Source organism: Macaca nemestrina, chromosome 5, assembly GCF_043159975.1.
Source record: "Macaca nemestrina isolate mMacNem1 chromosome 5, mMacNem.hap1, whole genome shotgun sequence".
NCBI lineage: Eukaryota > Metazoa > Chordata > Mammalia > Primates > Cercopithecidae > Macaca > Macaca nemestrina.
In genome coordinates this window covers 16,511,871-16,535,367 of record NC_092129.1, presented here as the reverse complement: position 1 = coordinate 16,535,367, position 23,497 = coordinate 16,511,871, and the positions used below count along the sequence as shown (strand labels likewise).

Genomic DNA, 23,497 nt, shown 5'->3' with positions numbered 1-23,497 from the left:
TCTTTTTTTTTTTTTTTTTTTTTTAGAGATGGGGTCTTGCTGTGTTGTCTAGGTTGGTCTCAAACTCCTGGGCTCAAGCAGTCCTCTGGTCTCAGCCTCCCAAAGCACAGGGATTGCAGGGATTGCAGGCATGAGTTATCACGCCTAACCTCAAAGTGAAGTTTTGTAAGAATCATTCTTGCAAGTCCCAGAAGACCCACCAGAAACAAGAAGGGTAGCTGTGTGTGGACGGAAGCAGAAGGCTTCCCTCTGGTCCTGGTCTTGGCTCCTGAACACTACCCTGGGACAATATTCCTTCAAAAGGGAGGAAAAACAGCAGACAGGAGGAAGAGGAAGAAAGAAGAGAATTAAAGTAGCAAAAAAAGAAACAAGTTTAAAATGTTTTTATTGTTTTTTCTAATAACATAATAAATGCCCAATGTAAAAAGTTGAGGAAATTCAGAAAAAGATAAAAAATAAAATAACAATGACCTAAAATATGATTACTTGGAGAAAACGATCATTAAAACTTTTGTGTATGTATTGCTTTCTATGAAAAATTACACATATAGATAGGTTTAAAAATAATGGAAATATATGTGTATTAATACACACATATATAAACATACACATGTGCACATACAAACACAATACTAATTTACCAGCTTTTCTTAATTTTAATTTGTTGTGAAAATCTTTCCACATAAATAAATAAATGGCAATGTCATAATTTTATGGCTATATAGTATTCTATTATAGATATAACATAATTTACACATCAAATCCCTTATTAATGAACTTTTCTTAGTGTTTCACTATTATAAACAATGTTCCAATTATTCTCATCATATGCGTGTGTGTGTGTGTGTGTGTATTTGCAAACTTGTTCCATTCTTTCCCAGAAGTAAAATTGCTAAGTCAAATGTATACATTTTTTTAAAAGGCTTTTCACAAATGCTATTAAACTGCCTTCCAGCAATGTTGTACCAATTAAAAATTCCACTAGTAGGGTATGGGTATCCATTTTCCTGTTGAACCTCCTATCACATTTACTGGCCATTTTGGGTTTTGTTTTTGTTGCACGTATTTTTCAGTTCAAACATTCATCTTTATTTTCTTGTTGATTTGTAAAAACTCTATATTGAGGGTTTTTACCCTTGCCATATGTGTTGTTGTTGAGTTGACATTTAAGAGATTAAAACTAAAATGAAATAATAAGACAAGAAAATGTTTTAGCTAATAAAATAAAAATAAGAAAAAAAGTTACTTTAAAAGCAAGAGATGAGATTCAGATGAGACAAGTTCAAGAAAGCCAGAATAGAAAGAGGAAACTTTCAGGTAAAGCAAGTAGAAAAATACAAAATATATAAACAATATCAATAAAATCAAAGAGAAGTTCTAGAACAATGACTACATTCTAATTTGTATAATAGAAGCTACTCATAAAACAAAACTGGTTGTTGTGGAAGACAATATTACTTACCTTGGGTAGGGCAGGGACAGCATCTCAGATCTTTAATCAAGTTCTTGGTAGAGATCGGCAGAATAGATCAAAACGGGCAATAGTATCCAAATCTTTTGCAGTGCTCTACACACTTGTTCAGACCATTAGCAAATTCTCCTGAGGAGTCCAAATCCATTTAAAGCTACATTTAAGACGGGCAACAGATAAAAAACTAGGTAAGGAAAGAATTACAAAAAACAGGATGAAGTCTTGATGGGAGCAGGTTAATCTGTCATTTTAATCACATTGTCTCTTTGTCCACTAATTAGATCAAGAAGCCATTAGAGTTGCAGACACTAAGAAGTGGCTTCTCTTGAAGAAGTGGGGGGGGGGGGGGGGCGGGAGAGCGGGGGAGAGAGAGAGAGAGAGGACTTATCCCACCTACTCCAGATTTCCAGATTTAGTGTAAGATAGATTGAATTAAATATGAAATTTCAAGGAGGTCTGTAGTCTAACAGTGTTCTTTCTGAGAGCATATGACACTTAGTCTGTCAGGAATAGTTTGAGAACAGTTTTACTATTTTTCACATTTTATGTATGAGGACACTAAGGTTCAAAAAGGATAAGCGACTTCCTTCATCAAGGCGCTCCCAACAGTGAACTGTGGAGCTGGAATCAGAAACAACTGTGCTGCCCGATAGAGATATAATTCGAGCCACACAGGTTATTTAAAATTTTCTAGTAGTTGCATTCAAAAACAAAGAAACAATTTAATTAACTCTAATAATATGTTTTATTTAGCACAGTACATTTAGACTATCATTTTAACATGTAATCAATATTAAAATGGGACATTTTACATTCCATTTTTCATGCTTGATCTGAAATATCTAATACATCTTTTACATTTACAGCACATCCTAATTTGCAGTAGCCAAATTTCCAATACTGAAGTACATTTCAAGTACTTAACAGTTGTGTGGCTAGTGGCTACCTCCTTGGACAGCCCAATTCTAGAACTATGGTTCTCAAGGTGTTGTCTCCAGATCGGCTGTATCAGCATCACTTGGGAACTTGTTAAAAGTGCAAATTCTTGGGCACCATCCCAAACCCCCTAAATCAGAACCTCTAGGGGGTTAAACACAGCAATTCATGTTTCAGCAACCCCCTTCAGTTATTTCTGATACATGTCAAAGTTTGAGAATCATTGCTCTACACAACTGCCTCTGCATCCCAATTCAAATAAACCCAGAACAGCCACTGTGGACTAGCCCTGAGGACGAAGAGACTCTGCTCTTGAGATAAGCAATTCTTGGCTAAATGAAGCTGGCTTTCTCTTATATGGAAATATCCTAGTCCTAGCTATTGTTCCATTTCTTGGGATTATGGAATTTGCAGACACAATTTAAACACGGTTAAATTTGCCATTTTGTTTAAGGAAAAGGAAAAAAATCCAGTAACCACCCTATACTGTCACCTAGAGTTAGTTACTTAACTTCTCTTTTCCTCAGTTTCCTCCTCCATAGGATGCAGATCATGTAATAAATATTAGCAACTTTTCTTAAAAAGTAGGGTGCACAAAAAGAAAAAAGTCAGCAAAAGGGACTGATTTTTAAAACTTAATTAAAAGCAAGTAGTGGGCCGGAAAGGCAATATTATAGATTTTTGAGCACAGAAGCAGAAGCTGATTCACTTATAATTTCTTAGAACATTAGATTTGCTGAGGGGGAAAGGTAGGGTTCTTGCCAAAATCATTAAGGAGAGCGATTCTGAGTATGCCTTAAAGCAGAACTTTCAGTAAACAGGAATTACCTATAAAGAAAATCAGGAAGCCAAAGTGTTTCTTTTCATGAAGTTACATCCTGCCATAGAAAAGCTGGATAGGAAATAAAGACCGATGCACTCCCAACTGTATACTAAACCGGCAATTATTTCATCAAGGGAAATCTGAGCAAAAGCTCAGATTCTGTGAAGGGGAAAAAAAACATGAGAGGTTTGAATGTCATAAGAAACCAAAGACAACCAATGGCTACAATTAAACAAGGTTTTTTTGTGGGGGGAAATGTACGAACAAATCTCTGTGATTTCAGGTTCTTTAGTCGCTGCTCGCCCCTCCCCCCATTTCAGTAATACTTCCTCTAGACTTTTGCTAGAAAAGAAATAAAAATAAGTGTCTCCAGAAATAGGGGACTGATAAAATGATCCTAATCTCCTTCTCCTCCTCATTGTTATTTGTTGTGCGTTTCCACGTTTCAGTGACAGGATTCTACTTTGTTCGCTACTCTTTTCAGTTTGATCAAAGAAAACGCTGCTATCACCGTCCAAACAATTTTCCATTTCATCCTCTCACCCTCAAATGAAAAGACACCAGAAAGGCAAGATAGCCCTGTCTCGAGGCAGGTTCCCATGGTTTGGGGGGAATGGCAGGTGTCAATCTGCAGCAGCAGCTGCAACCTTCCGCAAAGCAGAAACTGCAGTTCACACTTTCCGCTCTTTCTCCCGCCCTACTCCGCCACCTCACAACTCCACACAATCCTTAAAAACACACAGACCTCCTCCTCCAACCTCGCATCCTCTTGCACACCCTGCACCGCACGCACCCTGGGATGCCCGCTGCCACAGTAACGCTCAACCCACTCGGCGGCCCCACCCACTGCCGTCCCGCCCACGCCCCAGGCGCCAATGGTTGAGGCCCGCAGCTCCCAAGGGGCTCCTTGATAGGGCAGCGGGGCCTGTCACTCTCGGGGCGCACCCCGCCCCCTCCTCGCTCCCCTCCGGAGCTGGAGGGGCCGAGCATCAGCAAGAGTAGCAGCGAGCAGCCGCGGTGGTGGCGGCGGCGCGTCGTTGCAGTTGCGCCATCTGTCAGGAGCGGAGCCGGCGAGGAGGGGGCTGCAGCGGGCGAGGAGGAGGGGTCGCCGCGAGCCGAAGGCCTTCGAGACCCGCCCGCCGGCCGGCGGCGAGAGTAGAGGCGAGGTTGCCCTGCGAGCGGCGCGTCCTCTCCCGCCCGGGCGCGCCGCGCTTCTCCCGGCGCACCGAGGACCGCCCGGGCGCACACAAAGCCGCCGCCCGCGTCGCACCGCCCGGCGGCCGCCGCCCGCGCCAGGGAGGGATCCGGCCGCCGGGCCGGGGACACCCCGGCGCCGCCCCCTCCGTGCTCTCGGAAGGCCCACCGGCTCCTGGGCCCGCCGGGGAGCTCCCGGAGCCGCCTCGGCCGCGCCGGAGGAGGGCGGGGAGAGGACCATGTGAATGGGCTCCGGAGCCTGAGCGCCGCGCAGGTAAGCAGGCGGCGGGGATGCGCCGCGGGAGGCCTCGGGGGATGCTGCGGAGACGCCCGGCCGCCGGCGCCCCCGCGCACGCCGCCCCCGCCGCGGGGCCCGGCGCTGCGGTCCCTCGGCCGCCGGGGCGCCCGGCGGGGCTGCTGGGGAGTCGGCGCTCGGGGTCTTCCCGTGGCTGCACCCGAGGACACCCCTGCGGGGTGCGGCTCCGAGGCGGCGCGGGGATGGGGGCCCCATTTCCTCGCCCGCAAGCGGGCGCCGAGTGAAAATTGGAATTGGCTTGGGGGTGAGGCTGGCCCAGACTCCGCCCCCGCCCTCCTTTCGGGGCCCCCAGCGGGGACTGGGGCTGTGTGTGTTGTTTTAATGTCAGGGATGATGTAATCACTTAATAATTGATGCCCCGTGCTGCTTCCCTCCCCACCCAACCCCTGCCCCACTCCTCCACCTCTCGGCCTCCTCCCTCGGCGGCGGTCGCCTTCTCCAACCCATCCTCCTGCCTATTTCTGGCACCTCCCTTGCACTTCCCCCATCCTCTCCTTCACTCTTCCTGTGCCACCACCCACCCACCCTTCCCCTTTCCCCTGTGCTAGAGCCTTTCCTTCTCTTCCTCTGTCCCTCACCCCTCTGCTCCCTCCAGCTCCTTTCTCCTTCCTTTCCGGCTCCCTCTCTGGATTTCCTCTCTACTTCCCTAGATCCATGGCTGTTTTTGTTTGGGCTCCTCCCCTCTCTTATCTCTGCGGCCACAGGCGGAGGGGACTGGGCCAGAAGGAGGCCACCGAGCTTGGGCCCAGGGAGAGATGTGCTGGGACTCACTGGGAAGATGGATAATAAAATCACCCTTCTTGCCCCTCCTTCCCCCAATAAATCACACAGACTCGCCGGGTGTGTGTGTGTGAGTGTGAGTGTGACACAAAGAGCCCTTTCAGTGCATAGAGAGGAGACACACAAAGTACCCTAGGATAGGCACGATGCTTCTTGTCTCTCCTCCCTGGGGCTTCCCTTTCTTTCCCATGAAGCAGTTGGTCTCTCTGAGTCTTTCCTGCCACATTTACCAAAAAATAAAAGAACCCCCAGATGCCGGGTGGCAGGTGTCGGCATTTTGCTGTGTTCACAGACCAGTAGTGTTGACTGGCAGCTGCAGTGTTTCTTAGATTTAAGGGGACAATTATTCCAGCAGTCTTAAGAGTTGCTTTACTTTTAAGGTAGCCTCCCTATCCCTATTCTTTCCCCTCTTCTTTTGGGGACAAGTACTAAGAGCTGGGGTAGAGTAAATTGGTGTGGGGGTCACAAGAATTTTGTTTCTGAATCAGAATTAAATTGGTATTTGATAAGGGGGAGGCAACCTGACTGGCTTCTTCTATCAAGTCTAAGAGGTCACTGTGCTGATGTCTTTTGAAATGAAATCCTGTCAGCCCAGTGATGTTGTTTTACCCTTTTATTGAAGTAAATACCAGGGGACGTGGATAAAACGGTCTAGAGTTAGCATTTGGAAGACCACTGCAGACTGTCTTTTGCCTGCTTCAAGGTAGTCTTGGGACGCCCACTTCCTTTCTCACCACCCAAGCAACTGCAATACTTTCCACCCTTTGTACTGTCTTCTTCCCCAGTCCCTGCTCCATGGTTACCCTGTGTTCAGATAAAGGGACTCGCAGACTTTTGGAGGAAGTGGTTTAACTATATGAGGCTTTGGGGCCACTTGGCTATGAACTGGGGCTGTAGAGAATCTTGACTGAAGTCTAAACCATCTGATGTTCTTTTTAAGGAGGAAATGTTAATGTAAATCTGGGGGCTTAATGTTCCGTTTTGTAAACCAGTGACTATTACACGCTTAATCGATATTGTCAAAACTTAAGTGAAACCCGTTCTTCCCTAAAAGTATGGCTCCTCGACTATTATAAGTAACAGAACTGTAGGTTTCTTTTTCAGTAATTTTATTAGAAAAGAGTTATGATTCGTGAAACATTTACTTACGTGCTTTTTAAGAACATTAATCGTGGAGCTTTTTACATTAAAAAAAGCAATAGGGTTAATGAGTGTACTGTGAAAACAAAGGGTCGTTTGTTTGATGCCGGACCCAGGAAGGAAAGCCAGAGCACATAAACTCGCACTCTGTTGACCAAGTTTGAGAGACTTAATGATAAGGTTGAATGTGAGCAAATGCACACTCCGCTTTCTCCTGGGTCTGCAATCTCTAACCCCATCTGACTTCCTTGAAGTCCTTTTTAACCTTTGGCGCCCAGCTCAAATGTCATCTCCTCTGTGAAGCCGTTTCCATCTTCTCCTTTCCAAACAAATCATCATATTTTGGTTTCAAACTTTGGCAGCAGTTATTACGTTTAGCATGAGTCTATTTCCACCATTAGTTGGTCAGCACATTGATAAAAGGAACCTTATCTTATTTATCTTGTTTCCTACCAAGTTTTATCTTAGTGGGTACTCTGTTTCATTTAACAATCAACAAATGTGAGTTAGGTCGTTGGTATGTGTTCAACACCTGTATCAATTAGGCTAATGTTAGCAGTTGTAACAAATAGGCCTGCAAATATATAATGGCTCAAAAGCAATAGATGTTTATTCTTGCTCATTTAATAGTCTAAAGTTCATGTTTCTGATCTGTAGGTGACTTTCTGCCATGCAGTGATTCTGGGTCCCACACCCCTATCTTTTAGCTCCACCATCCCATAGCTTACCATTGGAACCTGTTTCAGCTTACAGAAGGGGCAACAGAGAGAGTAGACGGGGCACACCCACTTTTGAAATACCTTAGCCTGGAAGTGACACCATCACTTCCTCTCACAGTCTTTACTTGAGGGCTAGTTATATGGCCACATTTGATTGCAAGGGAGCCTGGGAAATGTAGTTTAGCCATGTGCTCAGAAAAAAGATACAGAGTAAATACTTTTATTGAACAGCTTTGCCAAACACTGCCACTTATCAAGGCACATTCACTGCCCTCAAGAAACTTACAGGCTAATGGGAATTAAATAGAAATCTAGAATGGACACACGTCATTGCTTTTCTTTTGATTTTATAAGTTTAGATCTTTTCATCCTAAGCATGTTTCAAAAATCTTACTTGTTGTCATGTTTCAAATGTTGCCAATTCCTACTCAGTAATCCCATGTAATACAATCATCTGATGCTTCCTGTGTTGACTTTGATGTGGTTCTTTTACCCCAGAAGCACCTTTCTTGGCTTAATTTTTCATCTGGTCATTCTGTAGACTCCCAAAGTTGCTAGGAGAGTCCTTAGAAATCACATTCCTTCTGGATGTTGTGGCTCATGCGTGTAATCCCAGCACTTTGGGAGGCTGAGGTGGGTGGATCACTTTAGCCCAAGAGTTTGTGACCAGCCTGGGCAGCATTGTGAGACCTTGTCTCCACGAAAAATCTTTTAAAAATTAGCCAGGCATGGTGGCATGCATCTGTGGTCCCAGCTACTCAGGAGGCTGAGGTGGGAGGATTACTTGAGCCTAGGAGGTAGAGACTGCAGTGAGCTGAGGTCATACCACTGTACCCTATTTCAAAAAGAAAAAAAGAAATCACAGTCCTACTCCCTCTTAATCGGAAGAGGAAATTAATCAGCCCGAGAGGTGAAACTGCTTGCCCCGAGGCCTTGCAGCTTCTTAACGGAAGGGCAGGAGGCTCAGCCAGCCAGCTCTTCAGGCCCACGTGGGTCTCCTCTGTCACTCAGCTGCCCTCTTTGTCTGTGAGTCTTGCATATTCCACAGAGGTTAAGTGACCTTCCAAATCTCCAGGAGCAGCGTTCTAGTGTTCTGGGTAGTCCCTGTTCTCCACAGGCTTCCAAATTGTTGGAGCAATTCCATTCATACCAGCCATCATAATTGTTAATGTACTTATTTTTTACAGTGAATACTTCATTATATTCATCTGTTCTGCAGACATTAGCCTAGTATGTTACTTTGTGCAAGGCACTGGGGAGATGAGGTCCTGGAAATGAATACTTCTGCTGTCCTTGCTTTTCAGAAGTTCATGGTCTACTAGAAGAGATAAAAATAATTAATAATTGCTAACATTTATTGAACATTTACTATGTGCCAAGCACTGTTTAAGCTCCAATCTTAACAATAATAATATGCAGTGGTTTCACTTATAATCTCCATTTTACAGATGGGAAATTGAAGCAAGCTTTAGTAGCTTGTTAAGTAACTAATTCAAGATCATACAGCTACTAAGTGGTAGAATCAGGATTCAGGTCCAATTAGTTTGGTTCCAAAGCCTTTGCCCTTAGCCACTAGGTAATATTCAAAATACTACATGTTATGATGGTATTAAAATATGTTATGTGCCATAAAGGAGGGTGACTGAAATGCTTTAGAAATTAAGACTTTTGGTTGATGGGAAATAAAATTTTATAACCAAATAGAAATAAAATATTCATCCCTGCCCTCCTTTCATTCAGACTCTCATCTGTTACCTACCTGGGAAATACAAAATTAAATTAAAAAATGGTAAAGCAAGGCATGTCGATACAGGAAATAATTTTACTCTGTGTGATTCTTTATTTGAAGCTGGGTCTTTCTGTGGTACACAATTAGGTCTGTATAAGTTTATGAATTGTCTACATGCTTACTCATTTAACAGCATTCATTCATTGCATATTCTATTTGCCAGACAATGAATTCAATGGTTCAAGGCAAAAGAGATGTGATCCTGTCCCCAAGGAATTTACCTGCTAGTTTTGCAGAGCTATAAAAGAGTCTTCGAGCAATGTTACAAATGCTGTGATTTTAGGGGTCCATGTAGGATGCCAGAGAGCATACAGAATGGAGCATGAAACTGGAAAAGAGGTGCGCAAGTGGGATAGCCAAGCAGAGAAGGCTGGAGGAGGAGGGGTCTGAAGGCGAGATGAGTAGAGATGGCTCGGTGAGGGTTGTGGGAAGCCTCCTGTCCCAGAAAGAACAGCCTAGAGGACGAATGCACAGACCTTTTGGGGGAACTGCAGTTAGTTCAGGGCTGTTTGGAGTGGTACAGAGATGGACAAAGTGAAATGACAGAGCTGAAGGAGAAACTGAGAAGATTCTTGTAAGTACTTTATCCTGAGTGCCATTTAAGAGTTGTAAGTGGAGATGTGGCTTTGATGTGATTGTATTTTTATAAAGATCTGGCCACAGTATGGGCCTTTGACGAAGGGCAGGCAGAACTAGTGCAGGGAGGATAGTTATGGAAACTTCAATGAGAAGTAGATGAGGGTCTAAATGGAAGGAAAGGAGGTGCAGATGGAGCAAAAAAGACAGAATGAGAGAGCAGGAGACAGGGCATGGGGGTAGATAGAAAAGAATTTCTCTGGGAAATTAGGTGGAGGCAAGCAGTCCAATAAGGAAAGCAGCGGCAGGTATCTAAGTGATGACTTTATCTTAAACACTTTAGACTTCCAGGTGTAGTAGCTCAGAGGCAGGTAAATAGAGAGGTCTGGAGTGAGGGACAGGACTAGGTCTTTTTTTTTTTTTTTTTTTTTTTTTCTGAGACAGAATTTCACTCTCGTTGCCCAGGCTGGAGTGCAATGGCATGATCTTAGCTCACTGCAACCTCCACCTCCTGAGTTCAACCGATTCTCCTGCCTCGGCCTCCTGAGTAGCTGGGATTACAGGCGCCCGCCACTACACCCAGCTAATTATTGGGGTTTTGCCACATTGGCCAGGCTGGTCTCGAACTTCTGACCGCAGGGGATCTACCTGCTGCAGCTTCCCAGGGTGCTGAGATAACAGGCATGAGCCACTGCGCCCAGCCAGGACTAGGTCTTGAATATAAATTTGTTAGCAAATTACAAAATACTTGAAGCCGTGGATGTGGGTGTGGGTGAGGTCACCCAGGGAGAGTGTGTGGAGAGCAGAGCAGAAAGGGCAGAGAGCGAGCCCAGGAATAGAGGAGAAATCAGGCCCAGAATGGGAGAAGAGCCTGCGGAGTACTAGACCAGCCTCAGAGTTGAGCAACATAAAGAACAAAACGTGCAGTTGGATTTAGCCCTGAAGATATCTGAACCTGCCCAAAGCAGCATCAGGAGAATTAGATGAGGAGAAGTCTAAAAATCTGTTGCTCCCCATCCAGGGTAAAAACACGTATCAAAGCCTGCAGAACATACAGCCATGAAGGACTCGCAGTTTTTCATGGGCACGGGCCATGGAATTGTAGAGATCGTGTGGTCAACATGTTCATTTTACTTGTGAGGAAAAATGAAGTTAGATGAAGAGGTTAAAGCAACTGGTCCAAGATGGCAAAGTCACCAGGTTTCACACCTTTCAGCCCAGGAGTATGGTGTGGTTAAGAGCATGGGGTTGGGGCTGGGCACGGGGGCTCACATCTGTAATCCCAGCACTTTGGGAAGCCTAGGCAGGTAGATCACCTGAGGTCAGGAGTTTGAGACCAACATGGCCAACATGGCAAAACCTTGTCTCTACTAAAAATACAAAAACTAGCTGGGCGTGGTGGCACAGGCCTGTAATCCCAGCTACTTGGGCGCCTGAGGCAGTAGAATCGCTTGAGCCTGGGAGGCAGAGGTTGCAATGAGCCGAGATTGTGCCACTGCACTCCAGTCTGGGTGACAGAGGGAGACTCTGTCTCAAAAAAAAAAAAAAAAAAAACACAAAAACAAACATGAGGTTGGAATAGGGTCCCGGTTTGACCCCTTCCAGCTGTGTGAGCTGGACCAAGTTTCCTGGTCTCTCTGTGCCTCCTTTTCTTCATCTTTAAATGGGGATAGTAGTTCCTGCCTCAAAGGGTTGCTGTGAGGATTCAGTGAGTTAATACATGTCAAATATTCCAAACAGTGTCCTACACACAGCAAAAGCTATGTGTTTGTTTCTGTTAATCCGTATGTATGTGTGTATGTGTATATACACACATATGACATACATGCTTTAGGCACCTCACCGTTCTTTTCATATAAGTGTGGGTGACCATGTAATTCCCATAGTCTTATAGTCGTTATTCAACAGATTCTCGATTTCAGATTGCCAAGTGCATATAAGGAGACTTTGAATATTTTAGAGAGATTCGGGTGATTGTCAGTTCTGGATCAAAAATTGTTAGAAAAGGTAGAAAAGTTACTTATATGGTATGATTGAAAACAGCATTTTTAGTAAGAAATGCAGCACCTTCATTCTTGAGAACGGAAAACATGAAAGCATTCTGAAGTTAGCCCTGTAAAAGGGTTTCTTTTAGTCAGATAACCAGAATTTTACCCTGTTTACAATGGAAATCCCTTGAGTTTGACTTCAGAATGTGATCGTGACTTTCTAAAGGTAGAATGAACTATAGAGTAAGAAGAAACTTATGGGTTATGACTTTCACACATTTGGCTCCTATGAAAAGAGTTTTTTGTGTTATTTAGAGGACTATAATAATTTTTTTATTGTTTCTAGTTGAGCAAATCTAATTTTTAGCTACTAAAACACATGAGAAGCCTGAATGGTATTATCCAAATGGACTTGGGTGACATGCAGTATAGACAGCTTAGGAGTAAGTGACACTCTGGACTTGATTAGAACGCAGTAATCCTGAAAGAATATAAATTGAACTGGATTTATGGTCTAATAAAAACGTGGGAGGAAAAGATAATGCTTACTGACTCATGAAACTTTAACAATGTTTGTAAGACTCTGAGTTGTCGTAATATTTGGATGAGAGTGCTTTCCTGTTTGTCTCAGCCTGCTTCCAGAACAGCCTGCTTTGCACCTCCCTCTGGAAGTGAAGCCTGACTTGGGTCTCCTTCTTGGGTATGCTTAGGAAGCGGAGATCATGACATACTCTGCCCTTGTAAACCCATGACCTCCAGCAGCACTTGGTTGGTTTGGGCAAATATGTACTGAGTACCTATTAACTGTAAGAGTTTGGGGGAGAAAAAAGTACCATGAGAAAGTCCTAGTCTATTGCTTATTTGCCTTCAGAAAGCTTTTTTAGAGGACTACTTGTTTCTGGCCTTGTATTCTCCTTTCTGTGATACTGTACAAAAGTAGAGAGCATACCACAGCTACCTACTCCTCCCTGAATACACCATAGAAATAATAGCACGTGCCATTTTATTGAACTTGGAGGCATGTGTTAGCTGCTTACATACAGTCATGTACTTAATCATAGCAACTCTAGGAGGCATGTATTATTATACCCATTAGTTAAATGGGGAGACTGAGGCTCAGAGAGGTAAATGGCTCATGGTCACACAGCTAATAACCAGTAAAGCCAGGTCTATGTGGCTGCTAAACCCCTTCCTGCTTTTGTTCCAGAACTGTGGTTCCTCATTCCCTGCCTCCTTGCCTTTGCTTTGCAGTTACTTCTGTGTCCTGTGTTGCAGGACACAGAGGTACCTTTACCCACTGTGGAAGTCTCACCCTTTCTGATGACTCCCCTCAAAACCTACCACCTCTTGGGAAGCCCTCCCGTCTCTCCTACCTCTGGGCTCCCAGAGCACGTGATTACCACCTCATCATCATCATCTCATCATAGCCTGACTTGTAAGGCAGACAGTAGGACAGTGGGGCAGACACTGGCCTTTCCCACTGACTTGTGAGCTCTTTGGAAGTCAGGGACTCTATTTTGTGATTGATTTGCCAACATAACACCCAGCACAATTCTAGGAGGTACTACCATTATTGTCCCATTTAAAAGATGGAAAAACTGAGTCACAGAGGCTAAGTGATTTAGTCAGCGTCACAGAGTAAGTGACAGAGCTGGGATCGGAACCCAGCAGTCTGGCTCCAACATCTATGCTCTTCACACTAAATTTGTGCCATCTCTTTAATGAGATTGTAAACTGTGAGGGTGGAGATGGTGCCCAGCAGCTCCCAGCCCAGTACCTCACAACTCTGCACAGTAAACATCAGCCCTTTTGTTCTCCTGTCCGCCCCAGCAGAGGGACAAACAGAATATATTGAACCAGGTCTCATCACATAATAAGAAAAGAGCACGAGTATGCTGAAGATCTCATAGAATGCATATCCCCAGGCTTCATTCAGATTCGGTGGGTATGAGCCAGGCAGGGCTGAACACTTGTCATCTTTTCTGTATCTGGGAACAACAGTGAGAAGGGAAGAGTCAGCAGGCAGCTCTGGAAGACAAGGAAGGAAGCAAACGTAGGGAGTCCCAACTAGAGTGTTGGGAGCAGGCAGAGAAGTGGTAGAAACCATCCATCAGCCGGAGTCAGAAGGTGCCGAAGCTTGCAAGGGGCTCGGGATCATAAATCCGCACAGAAAGACCTCTTAACTTGTAATTTAAAGGTTTCTAAGTACCTGTGCCTTTTGAATGTGCTGATGGATTTTATCTGATGAATTCAAACACTTTCATTTTCTTCAGAGCTTCCATCTTTGAGGTACCCAAAAATAGTAGGCTTTTCATGGAGTTGTATAAGGATTCCATCTGCTTTATATTGAAAAGTAGGGCTTTAATGGAAAATTAAAAATGAGCCAGATCTCCTTTCCCACAACAAAGCCCAGGGCACTTTTCCCAATCCTTTCTTCTTTTAATCCCCAGAAAGTTACTGAATCTGTATTTCTGTGAAATCCTGCCCAATTTAAATTCTACTGAAAAGGCAAATAAACACCAACAAGTTCCTTCATTTCCACACAAATGTTGTGTCTATTTAGAAGCAGTAACAATTTCAAATGTTGCCACTCGTGAAATTTGATTTTTGTTTTAATTTTATTTTTATGTTATTCTAGAGATTGTGTGATGTGTTGCCTGTACCTAGGTGCATACATGCGCTAAGGATATTTTAAGAAGCACTGATTTCTGTTAATGGTTTCTCTAGTTGCTATCTGAGTTTGAAGGGTATCACCTTTTATTGTCTAGTTTATTTTCTAACCTAGAAATACAAACGTGGTTCTTCATTGTTTCCAAATGTAAAACTCAGAAGGAGTTACCGGTGAACTCTTAACATTCTGTCATTCTCTATCATTTGTCATTGTCTCCTACTTGAAATGTCCTTCTGTGGCTGTCCTTTGGTTATTCCTTTGTCTGATCCATATTCTCTGGATATGTTATATCCTTCAGGCTCTCTATGGTTTGCAGATAGCTTTGGCTTCACTCTCCTATTTCCTAGATTGAGCGAGGAGGTGTTGATCCATGTCACTGTGGATGTGCTGGCTAATGTAGATACTGGTTCTTGGGCCCTGTCCCTTTACTAAACAGCCCAGTGAATGGAGGCAGAATGAGCAGGTTCCTTAGCCTGGCCTTCAGTGCCTTCTGTACTATCTACGTTCTTCCTTAGTCATCCTGGCTCACCTCATTTAGCAGATGCTAATGCTTGGTAAGCCAGAAGCCCATCACCATCTCATTAATTGGCAATATGGCTCCGGCCTTTGTTTTCCTTTCCCAGAATCCCCTGTCCTCCCCTTCCCTTCGAATTCTACTTACCTGTCTAGGCCCAGCTGGAATCCCGACTCTCCAAAGCTTCCCCCAATCTCTTTATTCTCTTGCACTGAACACTTGTATCTGTCAATTGCCTCCTAATAAGTGATACCTGACATTGTTAATTAAATTCAATATGAGAAATTCAGGGTTCAGAAGGTTTTTACAACTTGCCCAAGTTTGTACATCCAGTTACTAATTTAGCTTAGACTAGAATCCAGTCCTCCAAGACACACTTGGCCCCACATGTGCAAAAATGTTGGCTGCTCCCCTTTTTGACTGTCCACCTCAGGCATGTCCACACTGTCATTCACAGTGTGGATACTCAGCAGTGTTCATTTGGACAGGCCCGGGGTAAGGCACTGGAACGTGCAGGGCTTTCTGGGCATCTGTGCTATGAGGCTAGCATCCTTTTGTACATTGAGCTTCTGTATTTTCTGGTGGCACAAGATTTACTCCCTACTGACCCACAGCACAGTTTGGGTTCATTAACTGTCCTAGACTGTTTTAGGAACCACCATTTCATTTTGAGAATGGTATGTGTTTGAAGATCTTTTGTTTGGAATCTTGAGCTTTTTGTTAAAAATTTAGGGTGATTGGGGAAATAGTTACTCCTTTGCCCTCTGCCATCAGGTTTTCATCCACAAGATTTTCACTAAAAAAGAAAGGAAATGACATCCAAGAGCAGGGAGAAAATGCAGAATGCTTCAAAATCTACAGGAAATTGGAAGAATACAGTAATAAATGATGGGCGAGAGAAGAATAGCCAAATGGATCGCCAGTATTGTTGGGCCTGAAAGTGTTATGTACCTACCCACTTCTGGACCTCACAAAGCAACATTTAACTGAGTGCCTCTGCCATGTATAGCCCAATTTTGGCTGTAGAAGTGCCTTCCTCTCCATGCACTTATTTTGTTCGCTTTGTAGTAGAGTCTCCTTAGCGTAGGAAGAGGGTTCTGTCCCAGACTTAAGGCCCTACAAAGTAATGATTTAAATCCACAGCTCAGCTATAGCCTTTGTTTGTATATCCTTCAAAAGAATGATTGAAAACAAGCTTTATAAAATGTTTTCCATGGTCATAGGGAGGGACCCCTGGAGTCATTTCTATAACAAAACTCAAAACAGCACAACAGGCAGTGTTGGTCTGCATTCATGAAGAGCCTTCTCAGCTGCCTGTGAGAGCTTGCTGTGATTCCTCGTTAATGGCTTCCCCTGCCTAGTCCTCTCCTGGATGCCAGGTTTAATGTATCTGGAATAGAGAGCAGTAAGAACACTTTCTGTGGATGTAGGCCAACTGCTGCAGCTGAAAGGGGGAGGGGAGGTACCTGGTGCTTTACTGTTGTTTGAAATGCTATTGTGATCTTCGAGAAGCGGTGGTGGATTTTTTTGCTTGCTTAACCATACACTGTCTGTCTATAATTTAAATGCTTTTCCTGCCACCTCCCCACCACCACAACCACCACCTTAAATGTGGGAGATCACATGGCACTTTGACAAAATATACTTTCCCCTCTGCTGGCATATAATGTCACCACTTCATGTATTTATTCATTCTGCTCATGTCCACCCTCTTTTGTACACGTCAGCGTCAACATTGTCCATTTTCAGAAGCAAGTTTCTAGAAGGCTGAGAGTGAACCTTGTTTAATTTGCCTTGTGCTGTGTAACACTACACTGTGCATTTATTAAATGCTCATTGGTTTTGATTCTAAGCTTCCAGGTTGAGAAGTTTTACATGTGTTTTCAGTACTTCTAGAATGAGATGCTTCTTAAATAACTTTTCTTCATGCAGGTGATACATTGGGTCCTCTGAACTTATGGATCCTTGGAGTCATGGTTTAGAATCCAGATTTTGGTTGCATGTTTTAGATTCCCCCTTATGTTCTGCCACCTTGGGTGAAAATGCAATGGCCCTACCTTCTAATCTTGCCTGCCCATTAGGGCCAAGGCATAGATAATGTGCTACACCTCACCCTTCTTTTCATATAAGTGTGGTTAACCATGTAATTCCCATAGTCTTATAGTCATTATTCAACAGATTCTTGATTTCAGATTGCCAAGTGTTAGAGGTTGTTCTCTTAGAGGCTGAGAATTACTCAGTGAAGACCAGTGAGGGTGAGGGGTGGCTGGGAAGGTTCTGGAAGGACTGATAGAGTGAACAGAACCAGATGCCTCTGTGGGTGCCAGCAGCTCCTGGGAAAGGGACAGGTTCTGGTTAATTTATTCATAAGTATGATCCACGAAGGATTGGCACTTAAAAAACTGCAACCCTAAACATTATTTGATTGTACCCCAGTCCAACATGCCATGTGGGTAAGAGTCCCTGATCTGGGGCGCCCAAGGCAAGCCCTACTGCCTTCCCTGATCCTCACATCTCTAGCTCTGACAGAGGTTCTGTTTCCAGGGAATGAAACACCGTGGCCCACATCCCTAGAACGGGGCTTCCTTCCACACAATTGAGATCCAGAACTGCTGCTGCGGGAAGATTCCTGCTCTGTGCTCCCCACCAAAACACCCATGGGGTTTTCAGTCGAGCCCATGGTTGAGCTAGGACATGCAGGAATGATCCACTAAAGAGGGAGGTGTTGGTGAGGCAGGAGCGAGGCAGGAGCGAGAAGGAACGATGGATGGAAGGAGATGGGTGAAGAGTTGGTGGAGGTGAGATCCTAATTAAGTATAGAGTTAGACCTTCTATTGGTTTCCTGGGACTGCCATAACAAATTCCCACAAACTCAGCTTAACACAAGAGAACGTTTTCTCTCATAGTCCTAGAGGTCCAAAATCAGAAACCAAGCTCTTGGCAGGGTTGGTTTCTTATGGAATCCCTGAAGGAGATTCTGTCCCAGGCTTCTCTGTGGCTGCCGGCAAACCTTGGCTTTCCTTGGCTTGTAGGCATGTCACTACAATCTCTGCCTCCGTCTTCACAGGGTATTCTCCTCTGCATGTCATTTCATGGCCTTTTCCTCTCTTACAAGGACACTTGTCACTGAATTTAGGGCCAGCCCTAATATGGGATATTCTTATCTTGGTATTCTTAATTTAATTACATCTACAAAGACCCCTTTTTCCAAATAGGCCACATTCACGGGTTCCAGATGGGCATGGTGTTTTTTTGTTTTTTTTGTTTTTGTTTGTTTTTCTTTTGTTTTTTTGTTTTATTTTTTTGGTTGAGGAGTTGGCACCATTGAACCCACTATAACCCCCCAAAGTAAGAGAAAGTAGCCGTCACTCAGAGAGAAAGAGAACAGACAAGAATAATATTTACAAGATCGCATGCCTACTAAATGGCAGGCATGGTGCTATGTACTTTACCTGTGTGATTTTAACTATTACTGCAAGATAAATAAAGATACAGTGAAATTTGCATGTGAGAAGAAAGGAGTTCAAAGGAGTGGAATGTCCTGGAACTTTTCTGTGAAGCTGGAGGCTGAACTGTCATCTCATCTCATGTTGAGAGATTTGGAGAAGGGAGAGTGGGCTTGGAGAATCTAGAAAAAATTCAGCCAGCCACTAAACTATAGGGTAGTGTGTAAATAGATGGATAAAAAATATTACGGTGTGAGGCCCCATTGGAATTTGCACATATGCTTATGGTTCCCTTTAGCCCAATTTTGTGACTTTGCCTGGTAATACTTGTCACTTTGGAATGAAAAATCTGGCCTTGTGGTGACCTAGAGTTAGGCATTGGTTTGAATAATAGGATGCTCTAAGAGACTAAAGAAAACATCATTTGAATCAGCTGAAACTAGTATTCGGGCTGGATAGGGACATGAGCTTGGATTGGAGGTGCTAGATACGGAAGGGTCTGAGGCCTCGGACATGATGACTGGGCACAGAAGTTCAGAGAAGGAGTGACAAAGGTGAGGGGGCCTCAGGTGAGGAAACCCAGGGAAGTGGAGAGTTCCAAAATGATGCTGATGCAAGGCTGGCTTTGGACCTCCACTCAACGGTAGGACAGAGATTGAAGATATTGGGTAGGAGGAACTCAAGAAACGGAAAGCCATAGGCTCCCCTTGCCCTTGGTTCAAATATGAATGTATAATGGTATAGATGGTATCTTCTAGGAGAATGACCTGCCAATGTGTTGCACTTTTTTTTTTTTTTTTTTTTTTAATCCTAGGTAAGTGTTCCGGGACCTCTGAGACCTTGTGTTCTGGGACCTCTGAGACCTTGTGTTATGAGCAGCTAGTTTAGTGGGAATAATATTTTGAACTGGTATTCAATTTACTTTCCCTTCCTCCTAATTCTTGTTGCCCTGGGTGTCTCCCCCATTGAAGCGAAGGATTCCATCACTTCAAGGGGAGGACAGAACATGGTCAAGGACAAAGAAGACATTGTTCAGCTTTTGACTTCCAAAACAGGCCCTTAAAGCCTGTTTCAGAGAACAGAGTTAGCCCAAGCCTTCATTTAAGAGAGACAGGCTTTGTTAAAAGAAAAATGGTTTTGTGGATTCCAAGCAGCCAAATCTCAGAAGGCCTGGCATATATGGTACATTTAGCCACTGAGGAGGGACGCTACAGGATCACTTCCGTTAGCCCAAGGGGAAAATCGCTTCCTGGGTTGGCAGGAGGAGCTTGCAGAGATTCAGAGGATTCCAGGGTTAAGGAATGGATGGGTCACTGAGATCTAGCACCCAGTTGTCCTGGGCTTCTGCTTACGGGGTTATTGAGATGATAGAAGGCCCAGGTAGGTGGGCGACCCCCTGTCAGCAAAGAGCACTGGTGCCCTGCCTCCTCTCTGGAACGCTGGAAGGAAACCACCTTGTAGTTTGCCCTGCAGTGGGGCGTGTTTAGGTAGAAATAGGCCCTGAGGTGGTGTTCCTTCCTAGTTCCCCAAAACCTGTACATGGCGTGGGGAAATCCCGACAGTCCTGCTTATGCCCTTGGGTGGATGTAAAGGTACTGAGGGATCTAGGGTCAGAATAGAGAGGGCACAGAAGGGAAGTGTGCCAGTCTCCCTGCTGGAGGCTGGCTGAGATCGTGGCCACAGATACTGCTGTGAGCCCAGTGAGGTATTGACCAGCTACGTCAGCCAAACCAGGCCAGCACCCAATGACAAAGGAACAAGACATCCCACAGGGGCCAGAGGCCAGCACTTAGACTGGACCTTCTCCCCATCACTGTGATGGTCTGTAATCTCTCTGGGGAGAAGGTGGAGAAGGGAAGGAACAGAGCCCTGAGAGAAAGCTTGAAGTGAGTTTAATTTGACTAATTGCCCTGAAGCAACTACAGATTTAACTTTGAAGCCACTAGGTTACCTGTAACAAGTAAGACTGGGTTTTTTTTTTTTTTTTTTTTCTGCCATAAGTAGAAATGCAATGATCATAATCAAGTTGAATTCAATCATGCAGAAATAAAGTAACATCTTTCATATATTGTTAGGTAGTAAGTGTATATTTCAAACTTGCCACTCTGCATTTGGGCTATATTTTAACTGCTTAAACTTTTTTATTTGTGACAAATTTACCTATACTCTTGTAGTATACCATTTTTCCTGTGATCAATCATGGCTTAGTATACCTGTCTTAGGTTCATTTGGGGCAAGAAGTGTGCGGTTCTGTCCTCAAGGGACAGTTTTCCACTTGATGTTTCAAGGCCGTGTGGGGTTTCTGGCTTCCCATTATTTAGCTAGTGGCAGTTTTCCCCTGAGAAGGACCTCAGTTGCCTTGGGGCCTCAGGTCAGTGGAAAGTATTAGAATTTCAAGACTTTCTCTAATGAATTTACTGTGATGCTGGAGATTAGAGGAGAATTTTTACTGTGTGTGATCCTTCAGTTCCATATTTTAAAGGTAACAGGGTGAATAGTAGAAATGTCTCTAAATACTAGGGGAAATGCTCTTCATTTTTATTCAGTTCTCATGTGCTAAATAAAGTATCAGTTTATGAAGGGTTTCATTTCCAAGTGTAATTTGTAAGTAGTTACCAGAACACTCAAATGAGAGAGGGGGAGAAAAAACCAGTTAGCTCTTTTTAATCGCATTTCATCTCTCTTTGACATTCATATGAGGATGATGCTGCATTTAAGATGATGTATTTTAAAACCTGCTGTTTCTGAAATACCTAGTAATTTTGGAAGGGAAATCATCAGGCTTGCTTTAAAAGTGTGCCTTTATTAGGGGTGTTCTGGGGTGAGGTGGGGAGTTGCCTGTTTAGATACTGCGTATGTATTTTCTTACCAGAAAATTATTGTGACACTCTTAGCAAATTTTCTCAAAACATAAATATATCTCATATTTTTGCCTTGTCTGTCAGGGGGGAGCCAAGAGAGTTAGAGATGGAGAACCACATAATTTAAATTGAAAAGAGTCAGTAAATAATTACACTGATAGAATTTAAGAAGTATTGATTTATTAACTGACATTTTAAAAATATTTTAGACCTATAAAATAGTTCTCTTCAGAATCTTTTCAGAAATAAAATTTTTAAAACTTAAAAACATATGTCCATATAGATTAAATTTAAAAATCTTGTATTGATTATCTGAGTTTTATAAAACAATAACATAAGTAATTATTTTTCACTCCCATTAGTCAACTTTTTAGCTATGTCTCTAACACCTATGCCAGTGATACTTCATATAAAGAATGAATTGTTTTTAATTTTCTTAATAAAGTCACCTCCAATCTCTTCAAAGTTGTGTTTATAGTTAGTATTTGAAATTAGTATCTTTGATTGGCATCTGTGTGTACATCACAATATTTCACATTGAGAAAATAGCTCTTAGATACAAAGTCCTTGGTGAGTTCTGAATAAATTCTGCTAAATGGAAGCTCTTCTTAGACAAGTTTTAAAAATATTGAACTGTATAACTATTTTCACCCAAATATTTTCACAGATCGTTTTCTCTCATTCAGAATTCTTCAACAAATATTTTTATAAGACAAAACTTACAAAAGTAAGTTGCTCGGTGGTCCTTTTAAATGTTTTGTCAAATTTAGGTGGCACAAAATTGCAGACCTTCTCAGTTTCACTCCATTCTGGTACAGAATATAAACGTATCCAATCGAAACTAGGCACTCCATCAAAAGATTGCCACAAGTCAAGATATTACAAAACATCAGAACATAATTTCAGAATTAAATCTTGAACACTAAGTTCTCATCATGCAATGTGTTCAGTTCCTCCTTTGCTTTTGTTGGAATAAATTTGAGCATCTTCTGTTTACAAGCCTTATTTTCAATAACTGCAATTGGCTACAGGCTTCAAAAGCTGAAGTGTTTTGGTGCTTCATTCACTGCTTTGATCAAAGACTTCCAACTAGTTTGGAACAGAATGCACCCAAACTTTTTAAAGGATTTGTCTGTCATACCATTATGGCACACCCAGGTTAACATAGAGAGTCATATTTCAAGCATTAATAAACCCCGTTGATGATGACAGGGGGCAAAAGAGAAGGAATATACTGCTATGTTGAAGTGTTTTTGTATTTAGTATTGGCTTTGTCACAAAAACTTTGGGATATTTCTAATTGGGTATATATAACTATTAGTTAATTTCTACCTCTGCAGTTTTTACATTCGATAGGATATAGCCACTTGTTCGAATGCGGTTATGAATTATGCATGTGCCATAACACATTCTAAGTAACTTTCTGCACCATAGGTTTCTTGATTTAGTTAATAACATTATTTTTAGCATCACAAATTTATATTTGTATTATTCCTGCAAAATCAAATCATTTTATCTTCCGTGTTGAACTTTTTACCGTTTACAGTAGCATTTACAATAATATGAGATGTTTTACCTGTGATAAAATAAATGTCCACAAGTTTTGTTTTGATCCCATGAGATAAATGAAAAAACTTATTATTTGAATTAATGGATTTTCTGTTTAAAACACCTGGTAATACTAACATAAAACTGGAGTAATTTAACTGTTGGTGAAGTTTTTTTCTTCTGCTAATGAAGCTAATACATTAAAGTCATTTCACTTTTCATATATGTGCAAAAAAACCTGAGCTCAAAAATAAGCAAAATCAATTTGGAACAACAGACATCTGATTCAAAAGAAATGTTCCTAGAGTGCTATGTTAGTAAACCTGCAGCTGCGAATGTTAAATCATCTTCCTTAACATAGTCTTCCATCATTATTAACATTTGAAGTAGTTGCTGTTGCCTTTTTAGCAGATTTGTGACTTGTGGTTTATGTAGTCAGTGATATCACTAAGGCTACCATGATGGATAGTAAATATCAACAAGCATTTTGTGTGAATTTATGTTCATCACCTGCTTTCTTGAAAAGCAAAAATTTGGTACTTAATTTTTTATTAAACTTGCATTCTCTTTTTCTTTTTAGCTCATCGCTGCCAAAAGGTATATTGCAAAATAAAATAGCGTAACCATTCAATAAATGACAAAAACACTGAAATGAGAACATTCAGACAATTCTTTAAAAGGTCTGTAGCAGAACTGTTTCCTGTGAATATTTCATGTATGCCAAA

The 23,497-nt window shown here is 42.7% G+C and overlaps 1 protein-coding gene across 1 annotated transcript; it reads right to left on the bottom strand.

Moving 5' to 3' along the window:
• Nucleotides 1-367: 367 nt before the first annotated feature.
• Nucleotides 368-17,597, bottom strand: LOC105492094 (translation initiation factor IF-2). The gene is made up of 4 exons (XM_071096112.1): nt 17,411-17,597; nt 3,976-5,044; nt 1,463-1,625; nt 368-1,180 (listed from the first exon to the last, which is right to left on the bottom strand). The coding sequence occupies exons 1-3, from the start codon at nt 17,595-17,597 to the stop codon at nt 1,580-1,582; spliced, it is 1,302 nt and encodes a 433-aa protein (XP_070952213.1). The 3' UTR covers nt 368-1,180; nt 1,463-1,579.
• Nucleotides 17,598-23,497: the final 5,900 nt, after the last annotated feature.

What these genes read in the sequence shown, in the direction of transcription:
- LOC105492094 (XM_071096112.1), bottom strand. Translation starts at nt 17,597, where the DNA reads ATGGGCTCGACTGAAAACCCCATGGGTGTTTTGGTGGGGAGCACAGAG. An exon ending in TGTGAGGATCAGGGAAGGCA is followed by an intron (nt 5,045 to 17,410) that starts GTAGGGCTTGCC and finishes CAACACACACAG; the next exon opens with CCCCAGTCCCCGCTGGGGGC. An exon ending in ATGCGAGGTTGGAGGAGGAG is followed by an intron (nt 1,626 to 3,975) that starts GTCTGTGTGTTT and finishes TCTTAAATGTAG; the next exon opens with CTTTAAATGGATTTGGACTC.